Source organism: Cygnus olor, chromosome 13 (assembly GCF_009769625.2).
Source record: "Cygnus olor isolate bCygOlo1 chromosome 13, bCygOlo1.pri.v2, whole genome shotgun sequence".
NCBI classification, from domain to species: Eukaryota; Metazoa; Chordata; class Aves; order Anseriformes; family Anatidae; genus Cygnus; species Cygnus olor.
Window position 1 is genome coordinate 20401601 of NC_049181.1, and position 20123 is coordinate 20421723.

The window sequence follows — 20123 nt, forward strand, 5'->3', positions numbered from 1 at the left end:
CATGAAATCTCAGTAATTTCCATATTACTGTTCCTATAACCAAATGCCAACTCCTTGTCCCATGGGTAGCATGAACTTCTCTGACTGTTTGCACCTTGATTAAGCCTACAGCAATTCCAGACTCCTGGAAACCCAAAAGAAACAATACAAACAAGCCTCTGTCTTAATAATTCACATCAGAAACTGAAACATCATTCTCAGCTTTAAAGAAAAAAATGGCATCTTCTGGCCTATTTTATGTAGTTTTTTAAAAATAACAATGCACTTCTGGATTCACCCATAGTCAAGCCAGTTAGCCTTAGCTCACTGCACCACAGAGCTGCTGTTGCACTGCAGGATTTGCACCACACAGCACTGACAGTCTTGGCTTGTGACATTTCTACAGGAAACAGCCCTTGGGCATGGTGCTCCCCACCGCATTTATCACCATGGCACAATCATCTGCCACTTCCAAGCACACTTTTCTTGGCTCCTCTGTCCCAAGAGAGGCCAGCCTAAACTAGGTTGTGTCCAGACACAGCACTTGGAAAGCAAAGGGGCTCTGCCAGGAAGCCCAAGGGGCACGCACTCTGCTTACACACCAGCAGGTCAGTTTGCACCAGGTTTGCAGGAGCACAGAACCAGGAGCAGCCACAGACCATCCGCCGCAGGTGTACAGCAAGCCCGGAAACCTTCAAGGCACAGAAAAGGAGTAAAACATTCAATCAGCACACCCGACAGAAAACCAGCTGGTGCTGGATGTTGCGCTCAGTGCTAGTAATGTTCAGTTCAGAATCTCCATGGCTGACATCTGCTGAATTATGTAACAAATTAAAAAAAAAAAAAAAAAAAAGCTTTTAAATATTTTATTAAAGAGTAAATCATTCTGGAATTCTGGATCTGCCCCTGTATTAAGACAAAGCCCTTGCTTCAACCAGCCAGCATATGTAAGAAGGAGGCACAGTGCAAAACATATACACACACTGTAAAATATGATTTGAAGGGGAGGGGAGGCAGGACATTTCACTACAAACGAAATGTGGCCTTAATTTAGACAGACATTGAGTAATGAACTACAAGCATCACAAATTTGCAACAGCATTGTCCACTGCTTCCTGTTATCACAGGACTGTTTATTTATTGCATTTATTCCCATTGAGGGTTTACAAGGAGCATTTTGTCCTTCAAATGAATGTTCTATTGCTTGCACTTCTCTCTCTCTCTCATACGCAGCCACTTATAGGAAGGGGAAAATAAAAAGAAAAAACAAACAAACAAAAAAAACTTCCAACCTTCTCAAATCCAAACATAAATGCTGCATGGAGCAGCCAAACCTTGCTGAATGCCCATGCCGGTAGCCCGTTTAGCTCTTTTTAAAGGTTTTTACCTATTAGCACAAGGTTCCAGTCTTCTAAGCTGCACAGAAGAACTTGGAAGTATACGCATGAAACATTTATCCAAAGCACCCTATGAGTGGTTATACAATGTTTACAGATGTTGTTTGGTTGTGGTTCTTTTTTTTTTTTTTTTTAGTATATATTTTTGTCATCCATTTGCATTCACTGTAGTCTTGTGCTTTGGAAAGAAGTGCAGGAGAATCACACTTTTTGATAGTTAGGACCATTTGAGCTAGTTAAAGCATGACTAACAATGACACAAACCAAGAGGGTTGTAGCACATCAAGTCTGTTCACAAATGTTGCCTACTGTCTGACAGTTCAGGCAGGACACTGAGTTTAAAAGGCAAGTGCTCCAATTCTGCAAGCTGACAAGTGCTATGGATGTAAACCTTTCCCACAGGAGTTCAGCAGCAGCAGCATACAAACACACACAATATGGAAAGAAAAGAAAATATCATGCAAAAATAATTTATTTTTTAAAAATTATATGCAGTGGGTGTTTTTTTTTCAAGTACAGAGAATATCTAAAAACCAAAGAATTATGTCCTTCACTACTTGTTCTCATCTACTCAGCACATTGCTAAAGCTTTCAAGTGTCTGCACAAACTATAAATTTTGTATATGGAGGCAGTGCTGGCTGGTTCTGGTGAGTTACAGAATGCCCGGTATGATGGGAGAAGTGGGGATCCTCCTGGGGCCACATCCAGAATATTTTTGGCCCTGTATGAATGATAGTCACACAGACAGCAAGTCTGTGTTCAAGGCAAGGACACCTCAATATAAGCCATTTTTCTAAGACTACAGAAGGGGCGTTGCCCAGTTTTGCATAAATTTCAACCAGAACAAAGCACAGAAGAGTCCAAAGTCAAGTCATGTAAAACATAGGAAATAGTCTTGAGGTGAGAAAATATTTTGCACTTAGGATTACAAAGAGAAAAAAAAAAAAAGATATGACACCATTTAGTAGTTGATTTTTTTGTCTTCTCGCTCATAAAAAAAAAAAATCAAAACATTCTGAAACTAAAAACTTCTAAACCTTGAGATAGAAAAACTATGAAACACATTTCTGCAAATGTTACAGGAAAACTCACGGAGTTGTATTTACTATCGTATAGCTTGTTCTGTTCTAGAGCGTAGACTAGAGGCAGTACTGGAAGGTACAGTCATGTCACTCTGGGAAATGGCTTCGTGCTGGCTGCAGGTAGAAGTCACGGCTGTCATTTCTCCCTAAAGAAAAATAATCACAAAAATACAGAAGGATGAACACTGCAAGAGAAAGGACAGATCAGATGAACCACCCCTACAAGAGCCACAGTGGTGGGGAGGGCAGGTAGCCACCTCCTCAGTATCACTCAGGAATACATACGCCAGAGTATCACTCAGGAATATGAATTCAAAAACAATTTTCTCATCACACTGACAGCCCCTAATAAGTCACATTTTTGTCAGTGCCCTGGTGCTGGCCCGTTTAGGCCAATGATGCAAACAGGCCCAAGACCTCCATCCCCACCATAGAGGGCCCTGCTCAGCTGAGTCTCCCTGTGGGTACCTGGGGGACACGCAACTTTTGCGTGGTTGACGACTGGGTGCTGCAGGGGTGTGATGATGCCTTGGTCAGGCTTCTGGAAGGCTGAAATGAGGTTGTGCACTTTCCGAAAGAGCCGCCGGTGGACCCCAGGCGCCGTCTGTGAAGCCAAAGGCAAGAGATGAGGGGACGGCGGTGCTCAGGGTCCTGATGCAGAAGCTTTGTCCTCAGAAATGCAACTACATCCAGGGACGGAGCCAGCCCTTCCCTCAGCCCCCTCTGCCTGCCAGCTTAAAGCAAGCTAATGAGCAATGGGTGCTCTCCTCCCACCCCAGTGCACAGCGGCCTCCCCACACCAGGAGAGGTTTCACGCCATGGAGGTAGGAGGCTGGAAGAGGGATAATTTTCTAATCACCACAACAAGAGAAACCCAGAGCCCGTGGTGCTTGTTAGGCACATTTCTGGACACCTGTGTTGTGAAACACAGATAAAGTTCTCCTCAACACATCGAGGAAAAGCCTAAGACTCATGTGCAGAAAGCCAGTAGAGGTCATGGGAGGAGCTGTAGCAGGCCTAACACCAGACACTGCAGTGACAGGGCCAGGCCACAGCCCTGCTCACGGAACTCCCTGGGCAGTCAGAGGGCCCTGGGGGTCCCAGCACCTGTCTGCACACCACTGCTTGTCCCAGCCCTCCTGGGCAGCACAAACCCTCAGGGTTTGCTCCCAAGGCCTTACAGGAATAAATGAGTGAAATCTTCCTCGCCGCTCCCAAGGGCAAAGCGGATCATTAGGTACTCTGCAGTAATGTGAGTTGGTTTTATTCCCTGACCTGATTCTGTGTAACACCAGAGCACTACAGCCATTTCTGTTATCACAATGGCCAAGGCATTATGCCTGTCTAGCAACTTTTTATGTTTGTATATTGGTGTTCATTAAGGTGCAAACAGAAATATAATTATGGAGTAATACGCTGACTACATACAAAGAACAAGACTTTCATAAAAGAAATAAGGCCAGCATCTAGATTCCAACAACCTCAATTGTTCTCTCTATCGCAAATAGTGTCACGCTGCACCTGCACTACCAGTTTCTTATCATATGTGTGAAAATAGATTTTTGTAACAAGTTTTGGCTACCATATATACCATATTGCGCCTTTGATAAATTAATCTGAAGAGAAATTAAGTTTAAAACACTGTACATTGAAAAATATTTCTTTAAATATGCTGGTGTTCATGGTATGTGAGATAGAAGGGAATTGAATACTGATTGTGCTTGTCAAATTATAAAAACACAATATTTTTGTAATTTAAAATGATGCAAAATAATGCACTAATGCATTATGCAATAGCTGAAATGTAACAGGGAATTAATTTATGAGTTCAAAATTGTCAGAAGCGGCACCAAGACATCTTAGTGATGGGCTCATTCAAGATCATTACCTTCAATGAAAATCAGACTTTGCAGAAACATGAATAATTTGAATATATTTCATTCAATCAATACTAATACTAAACAGGATAGAGAAGTTTTTGGAAGAGAAAAAGAGAAGTACACACCTCAGCACTCCAGGACCCAGTTTCTGTCTTGGACACTCTGTAGGTATAAACGTAACCCTGATGCCTGTGGAAAACAAACAAAAAACAGATATTTATTACTCGTTTCTACTGCTAGGTTTCACTCTGTTAGGGGGAATCGGTTCATCTGCTAACCTTTCCTTAACAATAAACTCGCCCATAAACATTCTAGGCCAATAGAAAACTGAGACACAGACCACAAGCGACCTTCAGCGCACTGGTGGGTTTTGGTGTTTTTTGTTTTTTTTTGGTTTTTGGATCAGGGAATTGGTCTGACTCAGATCTATTTTAGCAATATTCAGTTATTGCAGGTTAAGTGACAATGCTCTGATTCCTGCCTCAGTGTTTTTATTTATTTTATTTTTTTCAGTGACCTCCTTTTACGGACAAACACCAGGCATACTTTGCCTGGAAAAAGAAAATGTGAATTATTGGCATATAATCTTGCTGGTCTATGATTTATTTAAATGCAGATGTTCCCAGAAGCAATAACATGACTGTAACTTATTTGGAAGGCTAGAACCACAAAATCCAGGTAAATTACTTTTTGCCTTATGAGTACATTCCTAATTCTCAAACACTGACAAAAGAGTTTTATAAGAGTGTGAAATCTTCTATCTTTTCAAATCTAATTTGACTCCTTCAAGAATAAGGAGTCGTACATTAACAGCATAAGGCATACCGACATCCAGACTCAGTCCTGCTTCTTTTAAGAACCCAATACAGTGAATAATTTACATGGTAGATTATTATACCAATATCCAAATTTTAACTCAGAAGCAGAGAGAACTGACGGTAGTTCCATGGGTGCAACATTAGTTTAGATGGTATCAGATAAAAAAGACCATGTATTATTCTACATAGATTTACATGAATACACAGCAGGATTTTAGGGACCGTTCACTATTTCAGGATCAATTCTTATTCTTTAGAAAACAAACAAACAAACAAACAAAACAACAACAAAAAAAATACATTTCTTTCCAATTATACACAGTATTGTAGTAGTTATTACAAAATAGCAGAAACCATCAATGACACAGATACTGTATGATTGTAATTACTTATGCTCCATGTCACGGCTCCTGGATAAATTCTTGTTAAAAAGTCATTAAAGCAACCTCTGCAAAGCGGTCTCTGGTATAATTTACCTGAGCAGGAAGCTGTTAACAGTTGTCACACTGCTATAACCCCACAAAGCAGGAGCGAAAATCCCTGTCATGATCTGTGAGCTCTCCCCACCACCGCTCAACTCCCAGCATGATGACATTCAGAGGCATGCGACGTGCCACCTCTCCCTCCCGTCGGGGCTGCTGCGGGGGCAAGCTCCCCGTGCAGCAGCGGAGGCGCCGGCCTCCTCTGGGTGCAACCACATCACCACCTCACGCACCAAATCATCTTGTGTCCCCACAGACATGGCTTTCTGCCTGCTGCCATGTGGACCTGAAAGTTGGCTGGCTGTGCTCACCTGTTGGGAACCTATAGAAGAAAGCAGCTGCCTCTGCTTCCCCCAGCAAGCCCAGCTGCTGCAGCCCTTTGGGGACTTTTGGAGGGGCCCAAAAAGAGCCCTTGGTGTGAAAAACCCACTGGGGTTGCAGAATGAGGGAAGGATACAGAAGGACGGCACTGCTCTCCCATCTGTCCCATGGCACTGCAGCCACCCTGGTCAGGCCTCACCTGAAGTAATGTGTCCAGTTCTGGGCTTCCCAGCACAAAAAAGACAGGGATCTCCTGGAGAGTCCAGTGGAGGGCAACGAAGATGATACGGGGCCTGGAGCATCTCTGCTATGAGGAGAGGCTGAGAGACCTGGGTCTGTTCAGCCTTGAGAAAAGAAGACTGAGGGGGGATCTTATCAATGTTTATAAATACCTGAAGTGTGGGAGACAAAAGGATATGGTCAACCTCATTTCGGTGGTTTGTGCGGACAGGACAAGGGGCAATGGCCACAAAATGGAGCACAGGAAGTTCCGCACCAACATGAGAAAGAAATTCATGTGAGGGTGACGGAGCACTGGAACAGGCTGCCCAGGCAGGTTGTGGAGTCTCCTTCTCTGGAGATATTCAAGGCCTGTCTGGACGCCTACCTGGGCAACCTGCTCTAAGGAACCTGCTTTGGCAGGGGGGTTGGACACGATGATCTCTTGAGGTCCCTTCCAACCCCTACAATTCTGGGATTTCAGTCTCCCATTTTAGACAACCTTGTACTATCATGTCCTTTCTTAAAACCTCTGGGAGCCTATGTAGTCAGTGTTTCAAGAGCAGCCCTATCTATCTGAAAATGACAAGGGTCTTTCCTTCATCTGGGCACGTAGATCACCAGCTAAGCCGTGGTTACTGGAACTAGGATTTTACAGCCCACAGTGTGCTGGGAAATACCAGAGGCACCTTGGCATTTTGTCCCTTCTCTCTGAAGCAGCTATCTGACCAGCTCCACAATCATTTTCTTTCAAGCCTCAAAACAAACAGGATCAGTTTGTAAAAAATCTAAACCTCACTCTCTTGCCTCCTGTTTTTGATAATACCCTGCATATTACCAGGCCTTGTTCTTGGTTGTCCTGAAGCCTGCTAACTGCTTCAATCTCTTTAAAATCCGTTTTTTTCCAGAAATGGCTCAGTTGTCCAGAAAGCTGCCATCTGTTGTTTCTTTCATTATTTTCTCTTTCTACGAGATTGCATAACTTGAATTGGTTGAGGGGTTGGGGTGCTGCCCTGACTCTGAAATGTCTGATGGCTTTTAGCACTCTGCCAAATGGGTTTAGTAAGCCAGACAAGCTGAAAAATAAAGGCCAGATTAAGTAATATTCAGGACAAAGACAGGTGAGATATGCAGTAGATACCTATCACATATAAAAAGAGTTCCAACTATAAAATAACTCAACTAAGCCTAGAGAAAACTCAAAGGATATCTCAGATAAAAGCCCCTTAGATACAGAGAAAGGAGCAAGACTTTGGGAACATGGAATTATTGAGCACCGCATGGAGTATGGGAGGGGTATGACATTCCTATCACAGGCTTGCAAGCACAAGTGGGAGCTCTGCACTCATCTGACAAATCTACATTTTTTCCCAGAAGAGGAAAGAATGTGAGGCATGAAGGGGGTTTACTGCACTTAAGCTGAAAAACACAATGGTATCATCTGTTGGCTCTGAAGCCATCAGCAAACAAAGCCAGAACAGAATAGGACAGTGATGGCCCAGGCCCACCACCCACCACGCCTGCTTTCTCTAAGGAAATGCACAAAGGATGCGTTTTGTAAAGAACATGAACAGCTAGATTTTCCCATTTTGCTACTTTCTATTGGTGTCTTTCTTTCCACAAAATAAGTTGCAGCTCTTCTGGTAAGTACTCTCCTAACGAATGTGATCTTATCAAAACTTTCTGTTAAACAGCAGGAACTTACTTCATTACCACTTCAAGGTGCTTTCTACCTTCCACGCTCGAGCGTCATGATTTTGGTATACCAAGTTCTTTTCAGTGCTACATGGGCACAGCCTCCTGCAAGAAAGCTTTTTATGATTTAAATTACCCAACATTTACTGAGATCAGTGTGGGATGAAGGCAGATCAAGCTGTTTTTCTTAAAAACAAAAATTAAATATTAAAATTGAGGTTGTGTAGAACACTGCCTCCAAATAGCAAAATACATCAGGAAAAAGCATTTACTGGAGCTTAGACACAAGAAAATCCCCAGCCACCATTAGGGGACAGCTCTGTTTTCTTTATTTCAGTCAATTCATGACAGAAATAAAGGCTTCTAGTGTGACACAATATTCCTGTATGTGGTGTGGGGACATAGCTATAACCAAAAGCCAGGCATTGGGTGGCACTAGTCACCTGGAGCCTCTCACACAGACCTGCTTTGAGGTCATTGCCTGGTCAGATGCAGGCCAGGTCCACCTCAACCTGAGTTTAGTGACCTAAACTTGTCTCCTTGCTGGAGAAAATCAACAGGAGGTGGACAGATGTAATTGAGAAAAGGATTTCAGAGAGCACTCTCACAGTGACACTTGCTTCCCGGCATTTCTTGGACGATGAGCATCTCCTTACAGCCAGGAAAGATCCAGCAGAAGGCTCCCCACATCCCTTCACTCCGCCCAAGGACTGCCACAAGCCTCACTCACAATTGCAAAGCTCCTCCTATGCGCCAGTGAAGCACAAGGGATGGAAGCAATCATGAATTAACAGCATGATGAATGGTGCCCCATAGATTCTTGATCAAAGGCAAAAAATGCCAAAATGGTGATGAGGGCAAGAAGAAAACATCCATTGCTATGAAAATAATATTGGATAGCACTGAGGAAACAGTGCTTTGGTTACCATTAATGACTTTTTTGACCTCGTTTAACATTTTTTTTCTTTCCCCATGTGAAAGGATGTGTTATACCACCTGGGAACTCTTCTAGCACTGTCCCCATTGCAATACCATAACTGGGAAAACTTTGTCAAAGGAAATTCTCAAAAAAGTTGCTATTACAGGAAACAGTCCATTTTGTATGATAGCTTTTTTCTTCATAGCTAGATAATTCCTCCCAAAGAGCTACAAAGGCATCATTCACAGATGACATACTGAGACAGCATCTGTCTAACTGTCCTCTCCACTCCTCCTTTTCAACTGTGATCAGACTTGTTAAAGCAGCATTTGCTTTAACAGGTGAATAATTACAATTTTCTGCACCATTGAAATAGCCAGAGGTTATTAGCTGCATGCTGCAGCTTAAAATTAACCATGACATTTGAGCTGCATCGTGTATTTTAAAATCATTTCCAAATGTTTTGTATCTCAGTTGGGAAATTTTATTAAACTAATTTGTATTCATTTCTGGTTCCAAAATGGAACAAATATAAAGGGAGAAAGACAGAGAGACAGGGGGAAAGCCATGTCAGCAATAAATGGCATCAATTTCTTCCTCTTCACATAACTTATTCTGATGTCTTTGCACTGTACTAGTCAACTCCTCTTACCTGGCGCATTTGCGTCTTGGACTTACCTGAGAATTTCCCCTTATGAAATTGGTTAGGGACAAGCCAGTGGTGTGGTTTATGAACAGAGGTCCAGAGCATTACATACTGCCCAAACTCAGCTTATAACTTTGTCACATCTCAGCCCTTCAGGCTGAAATTTTGTCTCTGGGGTGTTTGCCTCAGACTTCTCTAAGGTATGGAGAATGGGGAAGTGCCAGGAAAGGCGACATGGTAGGAGAAGCAATGCTTTATGGAAGGAAAGATGGGGAGCTGCCTCTGTGCAAGCTGGACAGGGAAACAGCAATGAAAACTGAAGTCATGGGTGAGTCGGTCTGAGTAAGGAAGAGGGTGAAGGGAGGTGAAGCCTCAGGGGACTTCAACTGGGAGCCGCATGAAAAGCCAGAGGTGAGGAGGGGTGAAGATGGGTGATTTGGAAGCAAAAGAAGAAACAAGGGAACAGCCCTCAGCAATGCAAGCAAAGTCTGCAGGCCATACAGCTGAACTCCTGGTATTATCAAAATGCTTTCCTGTCACCTTCGCACTGAGAACCCAAAGGGTACTGCAGCCCTTAGCATCCTGTGTCACAGTTTCTCATGTGTGAAACAGAGTTAACAAACTCTTCATTTCACAAATTGAGATAATATTTACACACCACATCATACTATGGAGATGAGTGCTGCAAGAAAGCCCATGGGGAAATCACTACTCCTGTAATTCAGAGCAGGATTTCAGCGGCACATAGCAAACAGCATGCAAGAGCCTGAGAGGGTCTGGCTACGGCTGCTTCTGCCTCACCCAGAGTATTTGGGCTGCAGATCTGCTCCTGAATTCCTGCTTGGAGGGACCAAGCCCAGGCAGGTGGCCCCATCCCAGGGGGTGACCCTGGTGTGGGCACATGGGCGATGGGAGTAGCTGCGGAGGTGGGAGATGGCTGCCAGAGCACCCAACCTCTGAGAGCAGGGGAGCCCTGCGTCAGTGTCAGGAGCCTGTGCGTATCCCCCATGTACTCATTGGGGACCCCCAGCCCATGCTCCCCCCGAGCTGCACGGCCTCCCTGCTGTGGTGGTGGCGGCAGCCACTGAGAAGACAAAACAGTTGAAGCCAGCCGTCCGCTTAAAGTGCTTTCTTTTTCCTCTTTTAATTGTTATGTTTCTGCTTGGTTTATGAATCATGGAAAGGCCAAAGAGTCTTGTTAGTTAATGTAGGGGAAAATCCTGTTTAAACTTGTAGCTCCTCAGTCTGTCCTGGAATTTGAATTTTCTGGTTGACAAGCGGCCTGGTTCCTGCCTTATTTAGGTTTCAGACACACAATCAAGGTACAGCAACTTAGCAATTACCACCCATCAGCTAACCCAAGCTGAAGAAATAGCACTCGCATTGAGCTGATATGCAAGACACAAGCTCTATGTCAGCAAGAGTGAATGAAATAGCTTAAATCAGTGTTTACACGGTCCAAAAAGTCTGACAGAGTTACTGTAGCTTAACTCACAGTAGCACTCTATACACACACCCCTAAGTTTACACTTCTGATTCCCCTACCAATGCTTTTCTGGTATTTACCCATGATACTGAATCTGCTACTAGGGTGAGCTACCATGATGCTAGGGCATGATAAAGAAACACATTCTTTTGATTTTCTCTTCTGAAATTAACAGCCTGAACGGACATGTCAAGTCTTGTGAAATGCCTGCGAGTTTATGTATACGCAGTTTCCTGTGGAAGATTGTCTGCATCCTCACCTTTCGAGCACTCCTGACAATCGGCAGAAGAGCTGCTGATTTACCTACTGGGAGAGTGTGCAGCCTTGCTGAGCAGGTATGATGCTCTGGTAGAAGGTGGTCCAGCCAAAAGCAATGCCTCAAACAGGAGCTTCTTGAAATTTGGAAATAAAATAAGAATTGATTCAAATCTGAGACAGTAAAAGGAAGGAGCTTATTTTATGGTGAGCCAGTAGCTAAGCTTCGTGAATAATTATGTCCTCCAGAACAGTACCTCACAAGGCAAAAAAAAAAAAAATTATGATAAAAGGTTATCTGGTGAAAATTCTTTCATTTTAGACCAAACTCACAAGAACTGCAATAGATAAAACACTGTCGATAGCACTGCAAATGACGGTTTCATATTTCTACAAAACATTTCTGGGTTTGCTTGGGAGTGATTCAGTGTAGCTCATTATTAGATTTCCTGTTTCTCTCCGAGCAAGGTAGGCACAGTTCTGACCATAAAATCCCTGGACCTGAAATCACTGCTTGAACTAAATCTTCAAAACTCAGGCCTGGAAAATCAAGGTAGAGCTAATCTAGGTTTTGTCGTCTAACAATTTAACTCACTCTGTCATTTACTGATTGGTTAGCATAGTGACTACCCACCCTTCAGGCTGTCTACCTTTCTAAAATCTTTCCAGGAAAATCAGTGGAATACCTGAAGGCCATTAGACAGGTTTTTCTCAGCAAAGATGATGCTCACTCTGATGAGCAGGGAGCTGAAATACCTCCACTGTGCTGTAAAAGATTTTTTTTCAAAGCTGAAAATAGTGCATGGTATTTACACCAGCAACCTTGAATTGAGAGGCTCCTCCTTGGATAGAAGCTTTTGTTCCAAATTACATTTTAAATGATGATGATTATTATGTGCAGTGTTATAATAAATGCAATTATTCTGCCATTTCTATCAAACATATTACATGGGAAACAAAAGAAATGCTAAGCCGAAGCTGACTCGTGATCCTGTATCACACCTTCGTGCTGTACACCTGATACATCTGCCGCATCAGAAAGTTTCAGCACGTTGCCTGAACTTGTGCACTGTGGTTATGGTGACAGAAAAAATAGCTTATGTAAAAGTCTGATGGGACTGCAGCCTATCCCCACTGCCATTACCGTTGCTTCAAGAGCTCTAAACAGTTTTCAATTCCAGCTTTTGATTATTCCCTGCAAATTGAATGCAGCACAGCACATGAATGGCTGATTTCAAACAAACGATCTGAACATACAGTTTGACAAGTATGTCATGTTTAGCTGAACGTTCACTGAGAAATATTTAAGGGTCTGAAACAACTACTAACATGCTAAGCGTGCTCAAGTATATGAATCTTAAGACCCAAACTACAACTGCTTTATCTTTGCCAATTCAGGCATGAGCTGCTTGTTTCTGCATGTGCTCTCATATATCTGTAAAGGAAAGTGGCGCTTTTGGCACTCTCAGGCATTTTATTCATGCATTTTTCAGGCACAGCTTAAGAGGCTGCTTCCCAACCTAGCCCCTGTTATCGTGTCCTGTGTCCCCCATTGACTTCATTAGGAGCAACATGCACAGGGGATTTCTGAGGGTGCTGAAAACATCAAGGGGGATATTGAGCAACAAGGAAACTGTACCAGTAAAGAAAGCTTCCCGTAACAATTGTATGCTGTTATTAAAACCTCAGAGTGCTGAATATAGCATGTTTACAGGTAAAATGTGTACATTGTTTTTTTAAAGAATACACATTTCTTCTATCCCTGTTGTCAGGAACAGCAAAAATCTTCTTTCTATTCAACTCTAAACAAATTTCAGGAAATGATCCTGCTCCTCTGTTGACACTTTCAAACACTAATGAATGACATCCTTAAAGTATGTATTATCAATTTAATAATGGTATCCATACCACAAAGATCTTGGAAGCGTCTTGCCAAAAAAGCATTGCCAAAGGCTGCAGGCAGCATTTTTGTTTGCAAGAGCCCCAGGGGACCCTAGTCCAAATCAAAACCCTTCTGTTCTTCCATGCATAGTTTAACTGTGGTCTTAAAATATTTCTGAAAGTGGGTTCTTTGTGTTTTGCCACAGCCACACCAAAAACTGTTCTCTCTTTGAAGACTATCAGGCACACCGTGACTTGGGGCAGCAGAAAGCAGCACTCAAGGAAGATAAAGAATACTTCAGGAGAAACAAAGAAGAGAGAAAGCAGAGTTTTCTAGATAAATGCGCTGACAACAGGGGCCTGGCTGCTGCAGTTACCCATCTCTATAGGTCAGGTTTTATGCTACCACCTGTCCCTTTTATGCTTGCCCTGTAAAATCAGTGTCAGTCGCAAGGCATTCCTGAAGTCTTTGACTCTTCTCCCTTTTAAAGGTCAGGGCTCCACTTTTTAATTGAAAAAGCAAAAGGCGAGTGAACCTGACTGTGAACACCGCTGCCCTTATTACATGTGTTAGGAGGCTCAAAGACTCCAAAATACATTAGGGCTTTCTGGGAGTGCCCAGTGGGGGCTGGCATCACAAACTTACACCATCTTTCGGAAAGGGGAGGCATTGCTTGAGCCACAGCAATGTAGAGGCAATCACAGGACTTTCTAAATGCTGTACCTGGAGCTGGACATGCAGGGCAACCACCTGTGTCGTTCAAGCTGATCAAGTATTGTCATCCAAAATTTCTTTTCTCATTATTGGAACTGTGATTTCAGTTTTCTCAAGTCCCTTCTCCCTTCCCCATGGTAAAAATCAAATAATAAATAAAATAAAAAATAAATAAGTAAAATAAAATAAAATAAAATAAAATAAAATAAAATAAAATCCCTAAGATGGTTGGGGTCTGGGGAGCTGGGGCTTCTTAGATTTGTTTTGTCTTACTTCTCCAGGGAAGTGCAGGGAGAGGTGAAAGAAGACAGACTGAAAGCATTTTGGTTTTGGAAAGTGGGAACAGTTTTCTCTTTTTCTGTTCTACGAACAATAGAAACATCACCGTCAGTATGAAACATTTTCACTGCTGTTAGAAATTTTCACTGGGAAGATATTTTTTTTGTTTAGCTGTGATACTTTTTGCAATACATCTAGTGGTTCACCAGGTTTGTTTCTCAGGTTTCAAAAATTGCTTCAGTACTTCCAGTAAACACATTTTGCCAAGACTTGATATACCTAGGTATTTCTAGAGTGATCATCAGCATAGATTCTGAACAGAAATGTAAATTGCTGAACAATTTTGTTATTCCTTGTAATTTCTGTTATCTATTAGGAAGTATGAAAAAGCAGAGAGGTACTTACGCTTTCTTCTGTTTTCTTTTCTTTTTAATAAAGAGCGAATACAGCAGCTGCTCGTTTCCTTCTTGGTTTTTACCAAAGCTCTCATGCACATATGTGCTCGTCACCTGTTTCATCTCTGTGCATGCTGTTCAGACTTGAATTTGGAGGATTTGGTCCATTGCCAACACCAGGCTTAGCATCCTCCACTGAATACGTATCTACATCTCTAATGCCTTCCGTACTTGCTCCTCCAGACTCTCTACCAAAGTGCTTTGCTTTAGTAAATTTGCCTGTTAAAGCACTTCTGTAGTATATGGCACACATTTCTCTAAGATGTCATTGCTATCTCCAGTGTGAGACCATTTCCTGATATTTTTATGATACCTGTCTTCAAAGTTATTGTGTGATACGTTGCTTACTGTATCCGCTATTTCTTACATAATACTCTAAACTGAAACACTAGGAAGCGTTCAAGCCAAGGCTTAACTCTACCATTTTTCAGCCACCTTACTGTCTATATTGGACCATATTCATTGTAATATTTTTCATTTATTCTTTTTTAATCTGGATTTGTCCAAGATGATATTGACAATTTCCCTCATATGTTGTGGCTTATATAAAAAAAATTAAAAAGCTTTACATTCCAGAAGAAACCTGCATAGCATTCATCAGTAATATTTTTTGCTTTTCCCCTTTGCTTAGCATATATATGTTTGAATGTGACATAACATGAAGACATGAGTGGTCCATAATTTCCAGAAACAGTTAGGTTGGTCTTTTTTCTTTTTCTCCAAAGCTTGCTGTAGTTAGCAATCCTTTCTGTTCTTCCTATTTTCATTATATATATATATATTATTTCATTCATGAAATTTCTTCCTAAAGATATAAATTACCATTAACATGGCAAAAAATCCTAACTGTTGCACACAAATGAAAAACCTTGTTATATACTTACAGCCTGATTTAGACTAATGGTGGATTTAATTTTAGGATTCTCTATTTTATGCAGCATTGTAACATTCTGCCTGACCCTTTCACTAATGCCTTGGTGTTTTACCTGCGCTGACTGACTTCTGAGTGTTAAAGGAGATATATCACCATTTCCTCTGATGGTTATTTAAAACAGATTCTGCTTTTATTGCCTATTGCCATCACTGGAATCATAGCACTCCTTACCTGTTGCTATGTCTATTGCATTTTCATTTAACTCAAGATGCTTCTTATGTCCCATTTTTCAGCTAGCTGTTAAGGGCTGAGGTATTTGTTAGCAGAGGCACCTCTCTTGGTTCACCTGATTTCATGAGAGAAGAAAGAATACATCTTCTGCCGTGAAGACTTTTCACTAAAAGAAGGTGGTGTATTTTTGGATTGCCTATTACCTTCTTGCATCTCTCCATTTACTGCTCTACAACAGGGGAATAATAATGCTCACCCAGGGCTTAATTGCATATTGTTGGAAATGTATTCAAGACCTTTGGGGAAAACCTGACTTAGGACTCTTCCTCTGCCTTTTTTTTTTTTCTCGAAGTACCAAAGCGCCCTCTCTCTTTGCTCGCCATTAGCTATTTTCTTTCTGGCCTTAACACAGTTTTCTCTTGCTTTTCTTCTCCTACTAACGCGACACTCATCAGTCCGCGCAGCCCTGGCAGACACATCTTTGTTCTGTTGGTGCTATGGTACTTTGTTTTACAGTGGTCTCTCTCAGGACTTCTCATTCCTCTGCCTATGCCAAAAGTAGGGTAATTAAAATGCCTCATTAAAATGAGGTTCTATGACTTTACAGACCCCAGTTCTCTTGAGCAAACCTCTCTATCCCCACTCTGACAGACTATCCCATTAAATATTTTACCTTTCACCCTATATGATGAAACATTACCACTTCGTATTTTGCGTACTTTAAAGGTAGTTCACTCCAAGCCCAATGGCTCACGGGACACCCAACCTGACCAAGAGGATCCCAAAGCAAAGGCACACTCTGTGTGACAAAATGCTTTGCGCTGCCCTCCCCGATAAGTGGTGATGCTGGCGATGCTGTGGGTGCACCCATGAGCGCACTGGAGGAGCAGAAGGTAGCAGGCACAAAGGCGAGCTGCTCAGCCGTTCATGGCACCTCACCCGCCCTTCCATGTTCAGACACTGTTCTGACTCACTACACGGGACCACGCCATGCCAAGGATGCCCAGGTTGGGATCCGCAGTGTCCCCAGCACCCCTACCGCTGCCCGTCCACCCGCACTCACAGCACGCAGAGGCAGTAGACCCCCGGGATGCTCTCACTGTCCCGCAGCAGGTAGCTGCCGTCAGTGCCCGCCGCCAGAAGCAGCTTCTCCCCGGCCTCACGGCTGATGCTCCCGTGGTAGATGGGCAGTGCCTCCATGGCAGGGCCGGCTCTCCCTGCACCTCAGCTGGCTCCTCCGCCGCACGCTCCCCTCCGTCGCGCCAGCCGGGCGGCAGATGTAAACAGGATGTGTTCACACTTCTGCAGCCTCTGCACAGGGCGAGATAGCTCTGAGGGAAGAGTGAGGAACGAACACATTGTCTTTGCTTTCTGTCGGCGTGTTGTTGTATGGCTTTTTTTTTTTCTTTCCTTTGCCCCTATTTTATTTTGCTGTTTCACAGGCTGTGACATCCTTGCAGCATCGCAGCCCACATGCTGAGGGACCATCTCAAGGCCTGCTCTCCCCAGGCGGCTCCCTGCTCAGCCAAGATGGGATGCAGTGACCAGCATGAACAAAAGCAGGGGCAAAGAGGAGTGAGGCAGGACCCTGAAGGCCCTCTGCAAACCAGGGATGTGTTTTTTAACCTCTTATTTGTGAAATCCACAGGGGTAAGAAACCAAAGACGGCAAGCTGGCCTCACAGCCCCACCAGGCCACTCACCTCAGTCCTCAGGTACGCTGCTCCACAGCGGCCGGCCTGGTGTCCAGAAAGGCTGACCCTGACTGATTTACCTAATGAAGAGTTATTTTCGTAGGCTTTGGTGGTGTTTAACCACTGCTAATGCTCATTGGTTTTGCTCGGAGGCAGGCAGCCTGAGCGTGGGCAGGGAGGCCCCACACATCCTTCCTGATGCCATCGGCACTGCTGTCACCTGCACATGCAGGCAGCCGAAATCCAGACACCTCTGAGCAAAAGCTATTTATCTCAGTTGCTGTGGTCACACATATATTCCTCAGCGTGCTTGTCACCTGAGAGCCCCTGTACTCTTGGGCTTGCACACAGGTCTGTTTGCAAACAGGCTGAAAACGTGAGTTTTTATTCCAAAGCAATTTCCACCCAACTGAGTGTGTTGCTGGAGCTGAGCAGTGCTGAGGTGGCCCTGCCCCTGCACCAGGCCAGCCCCACCAGGCTGCCACATACTTAGGGCTGAATTCATCCCTGGTTTGGCCATGTCCTCACAGCTGGGCATATGAGGATGACCAAACTAAAAATACAATGATTTAGTGATTGCTGCTTGTGACTGATTCATTCTGAATTGAGCTTGCTGACGGGACCGGGTAAAATAAGATCATCTTACTGAGGTGTTCACCAAACAGTGTGTACTGGTTGAAGTTTAGGATAGGTAAAAAAAAAACTCTCTGTAGCCGCACACACTTCAGGAACAAGAAACAATAGTTAAAGAATAAAATAAGGGTTGCTCCTTTTAAGTTTGAATCAATCTAAATATTTTCTCTTTGACCATTTCGAAGTTCATGTCTTTCATTTCTGACCTTTGATACTGTTTTCCCTTAAAAATACCTTTTTCAAATTACTTTTAGCTTTCCCCCCCCGAGGGATGGGCATTTGCAGCCATTGTGTCACTGGGCAGCTTGTGGGTGGGTGCTGCACCCCAGTCACCTACAGCCAAGCTCCAGTGTCACCGTGTCCCCTGCAGGGACACCCCAGTGAGCCTCCCTGCCTGATACCAAAGGACTGAGACAGCTTTGGAAAAACCCAGCTTAAGAGGGACTGAAAACTTCCACTGCCATGTTTATGGCTCTTTGGGCTGGTAACACAAGTGCTCATTACCCCATTGATGTGAACCTAGGGATTCAGCTATCCTGCTCATTTTTTAAAATCTGTTGTTAAAGTATTTGCACAACAAAGTAGAGCTGCTGCCTACTGCAAATGTGATTAACGTGGATAGTGACAAGGTGTAAGCAAAGAACTTGTTCCCTTGTGAATCTACTGCCTATTTTTTCTCATTTTCTAAGTTACCTGTACTCTTGGGGATTTCATATAACTTTTCAATTTCTTAACCTATTTTTGTTATTAATTGCTGATTTCATAAAAAGTTTGTGTGTAGTTAGCTGGAAAGGAAAAACAGCCAGAGTCACCCAGTGCTGCAGGTCTCATTTTCCCACTCATGAGATTTCAACTGAAGCATATGTAGAAAATCATAAAACTTTTGACTACGAGAAACTCTCTTAATAAGGGAGTCACTGTACTACCAGGCCAGCTTACATCCTCCCAGCTGCTTGATGAAGCTATTACTGAAAATAAAGAGCTGTAAACACCCAACTTTGCTTTTGTGGGTAAGGAACCCACAGAAGTCCACGGGCCAAACCCTGAAGCCAGGGTTTCTGTACAAATCCATTTATAGCTATATTGTCTACGGGGATATGCAGCTTTAAGATGTAATGAAATGCTGGATTCTGGGACAAGGTACTGATGATTTCTTTAAGCACCCCAGGCCTGGCCCTGTAGGATGCTGGACACTCCCTTTTCTTGCTTGGTTTGTAGAGTATTCAGCATATGCTGGACAACAGAGTTTTGGTCCTTGACTAAATAAGTCCAGCAGTGCTTGCAGCATACTGTGAAAAATTATCTAAAAAATACATGAAGGAAAGGAAGCACTTAACAGTGCTCTGAATTACTTGGCCATGAAAAACAGGCTTAGAAAGACAGGACTGCAACAGACCTCTAGGGCCATCAAGTCCAGTTCCCTGCTATCTTAGCCAAACACATCATATAATCCCTTTCAGAAATTCATTATACTCTGTCTTAAAAGTAGTTCAGGGTTTTTTGTTGTTGTTTTTCCCACTGTTCTCATTGGAAAGCAATTGCAGAACATCACTATTCTGTTGTTTGGAAACCTGCTTCCAATTTCCATCCTAAATTTATTCATGACCAATTTATACTCATTTGTTCTTGTGCCAATGTTGTCCTTTAGTTTAAATAGATGTTTTCTCTGCCTGGAGCTTATGCCTATGCAGTATTTAGAGTGGCCTCCATCAGACTTCATTTTGCCAACCTCCTCTCACACTTAAGGCTCTCCCTTCCTGTGGGCACTCTAATCGTCTTTTCTGGTAGCTTCCCAGGTGTGAAGTGAATCATTTGCGAACAGTGTACACTATCCAGGCTGCAATCTAACCTGTGCTTAATACAGTGTTACTGGTGCATTTCATTACCCCAGGGAAAATCCTTTGCTTTGTGTGGTCTGTGTCTTTCCCCACCTTAGTCATTTCTTTCCCCTGAGCACCCAGGTGTAGTAGAAACCTGGTTAATAAGATCCAGCTGCATGATCCTGCACTCAATCCTTCTGAATCTCATCCAATTTATCTTATCCCAGTCCTCAAGGTCACTCAGTTCTTCCTAAATGAGAGATTTATTTGTCTCTGCAGTGACAGTACCTCCCTTCCTTATGCCATCAGTAAATTCCAGTAGCACACACTTATTTTTTATGCCATCATCATTAATAAAAAAA

The 20123-nt window shown here is 43.1% G+C and overlaps 1 protein-coding gene across 1 annotated transcript; it reads right to left on the minus strand.

Moving 5' to 3' along the window:
- Positions 1–210: 210 nt before the first annotated feature.
- SH2D1A (SH2 domain containing 1A) lies at positions 211–17174 on the minus strand. Its single transcript, XM_040572088.1, has 4 exons — positions 16679–17174; positions 4465–4528; positions 2928–3063; positions 211–2605 (listed from the first exon to the last, which is right to left on the minus strand). The coding sequence occupies exons 1-4, from the start codon at positions 16813–16815 to the stop codon at positions 2547–2549; spliced, it is 396 nt and encodes a 131-aa protein (XP_040428022.1). The 5' UTR covers positions 16816–17174; the 3' UTR covers positions 211–2546.
- Between the last annotated feature and the right edge of the window lie 2949 nt (positions 17175–20123).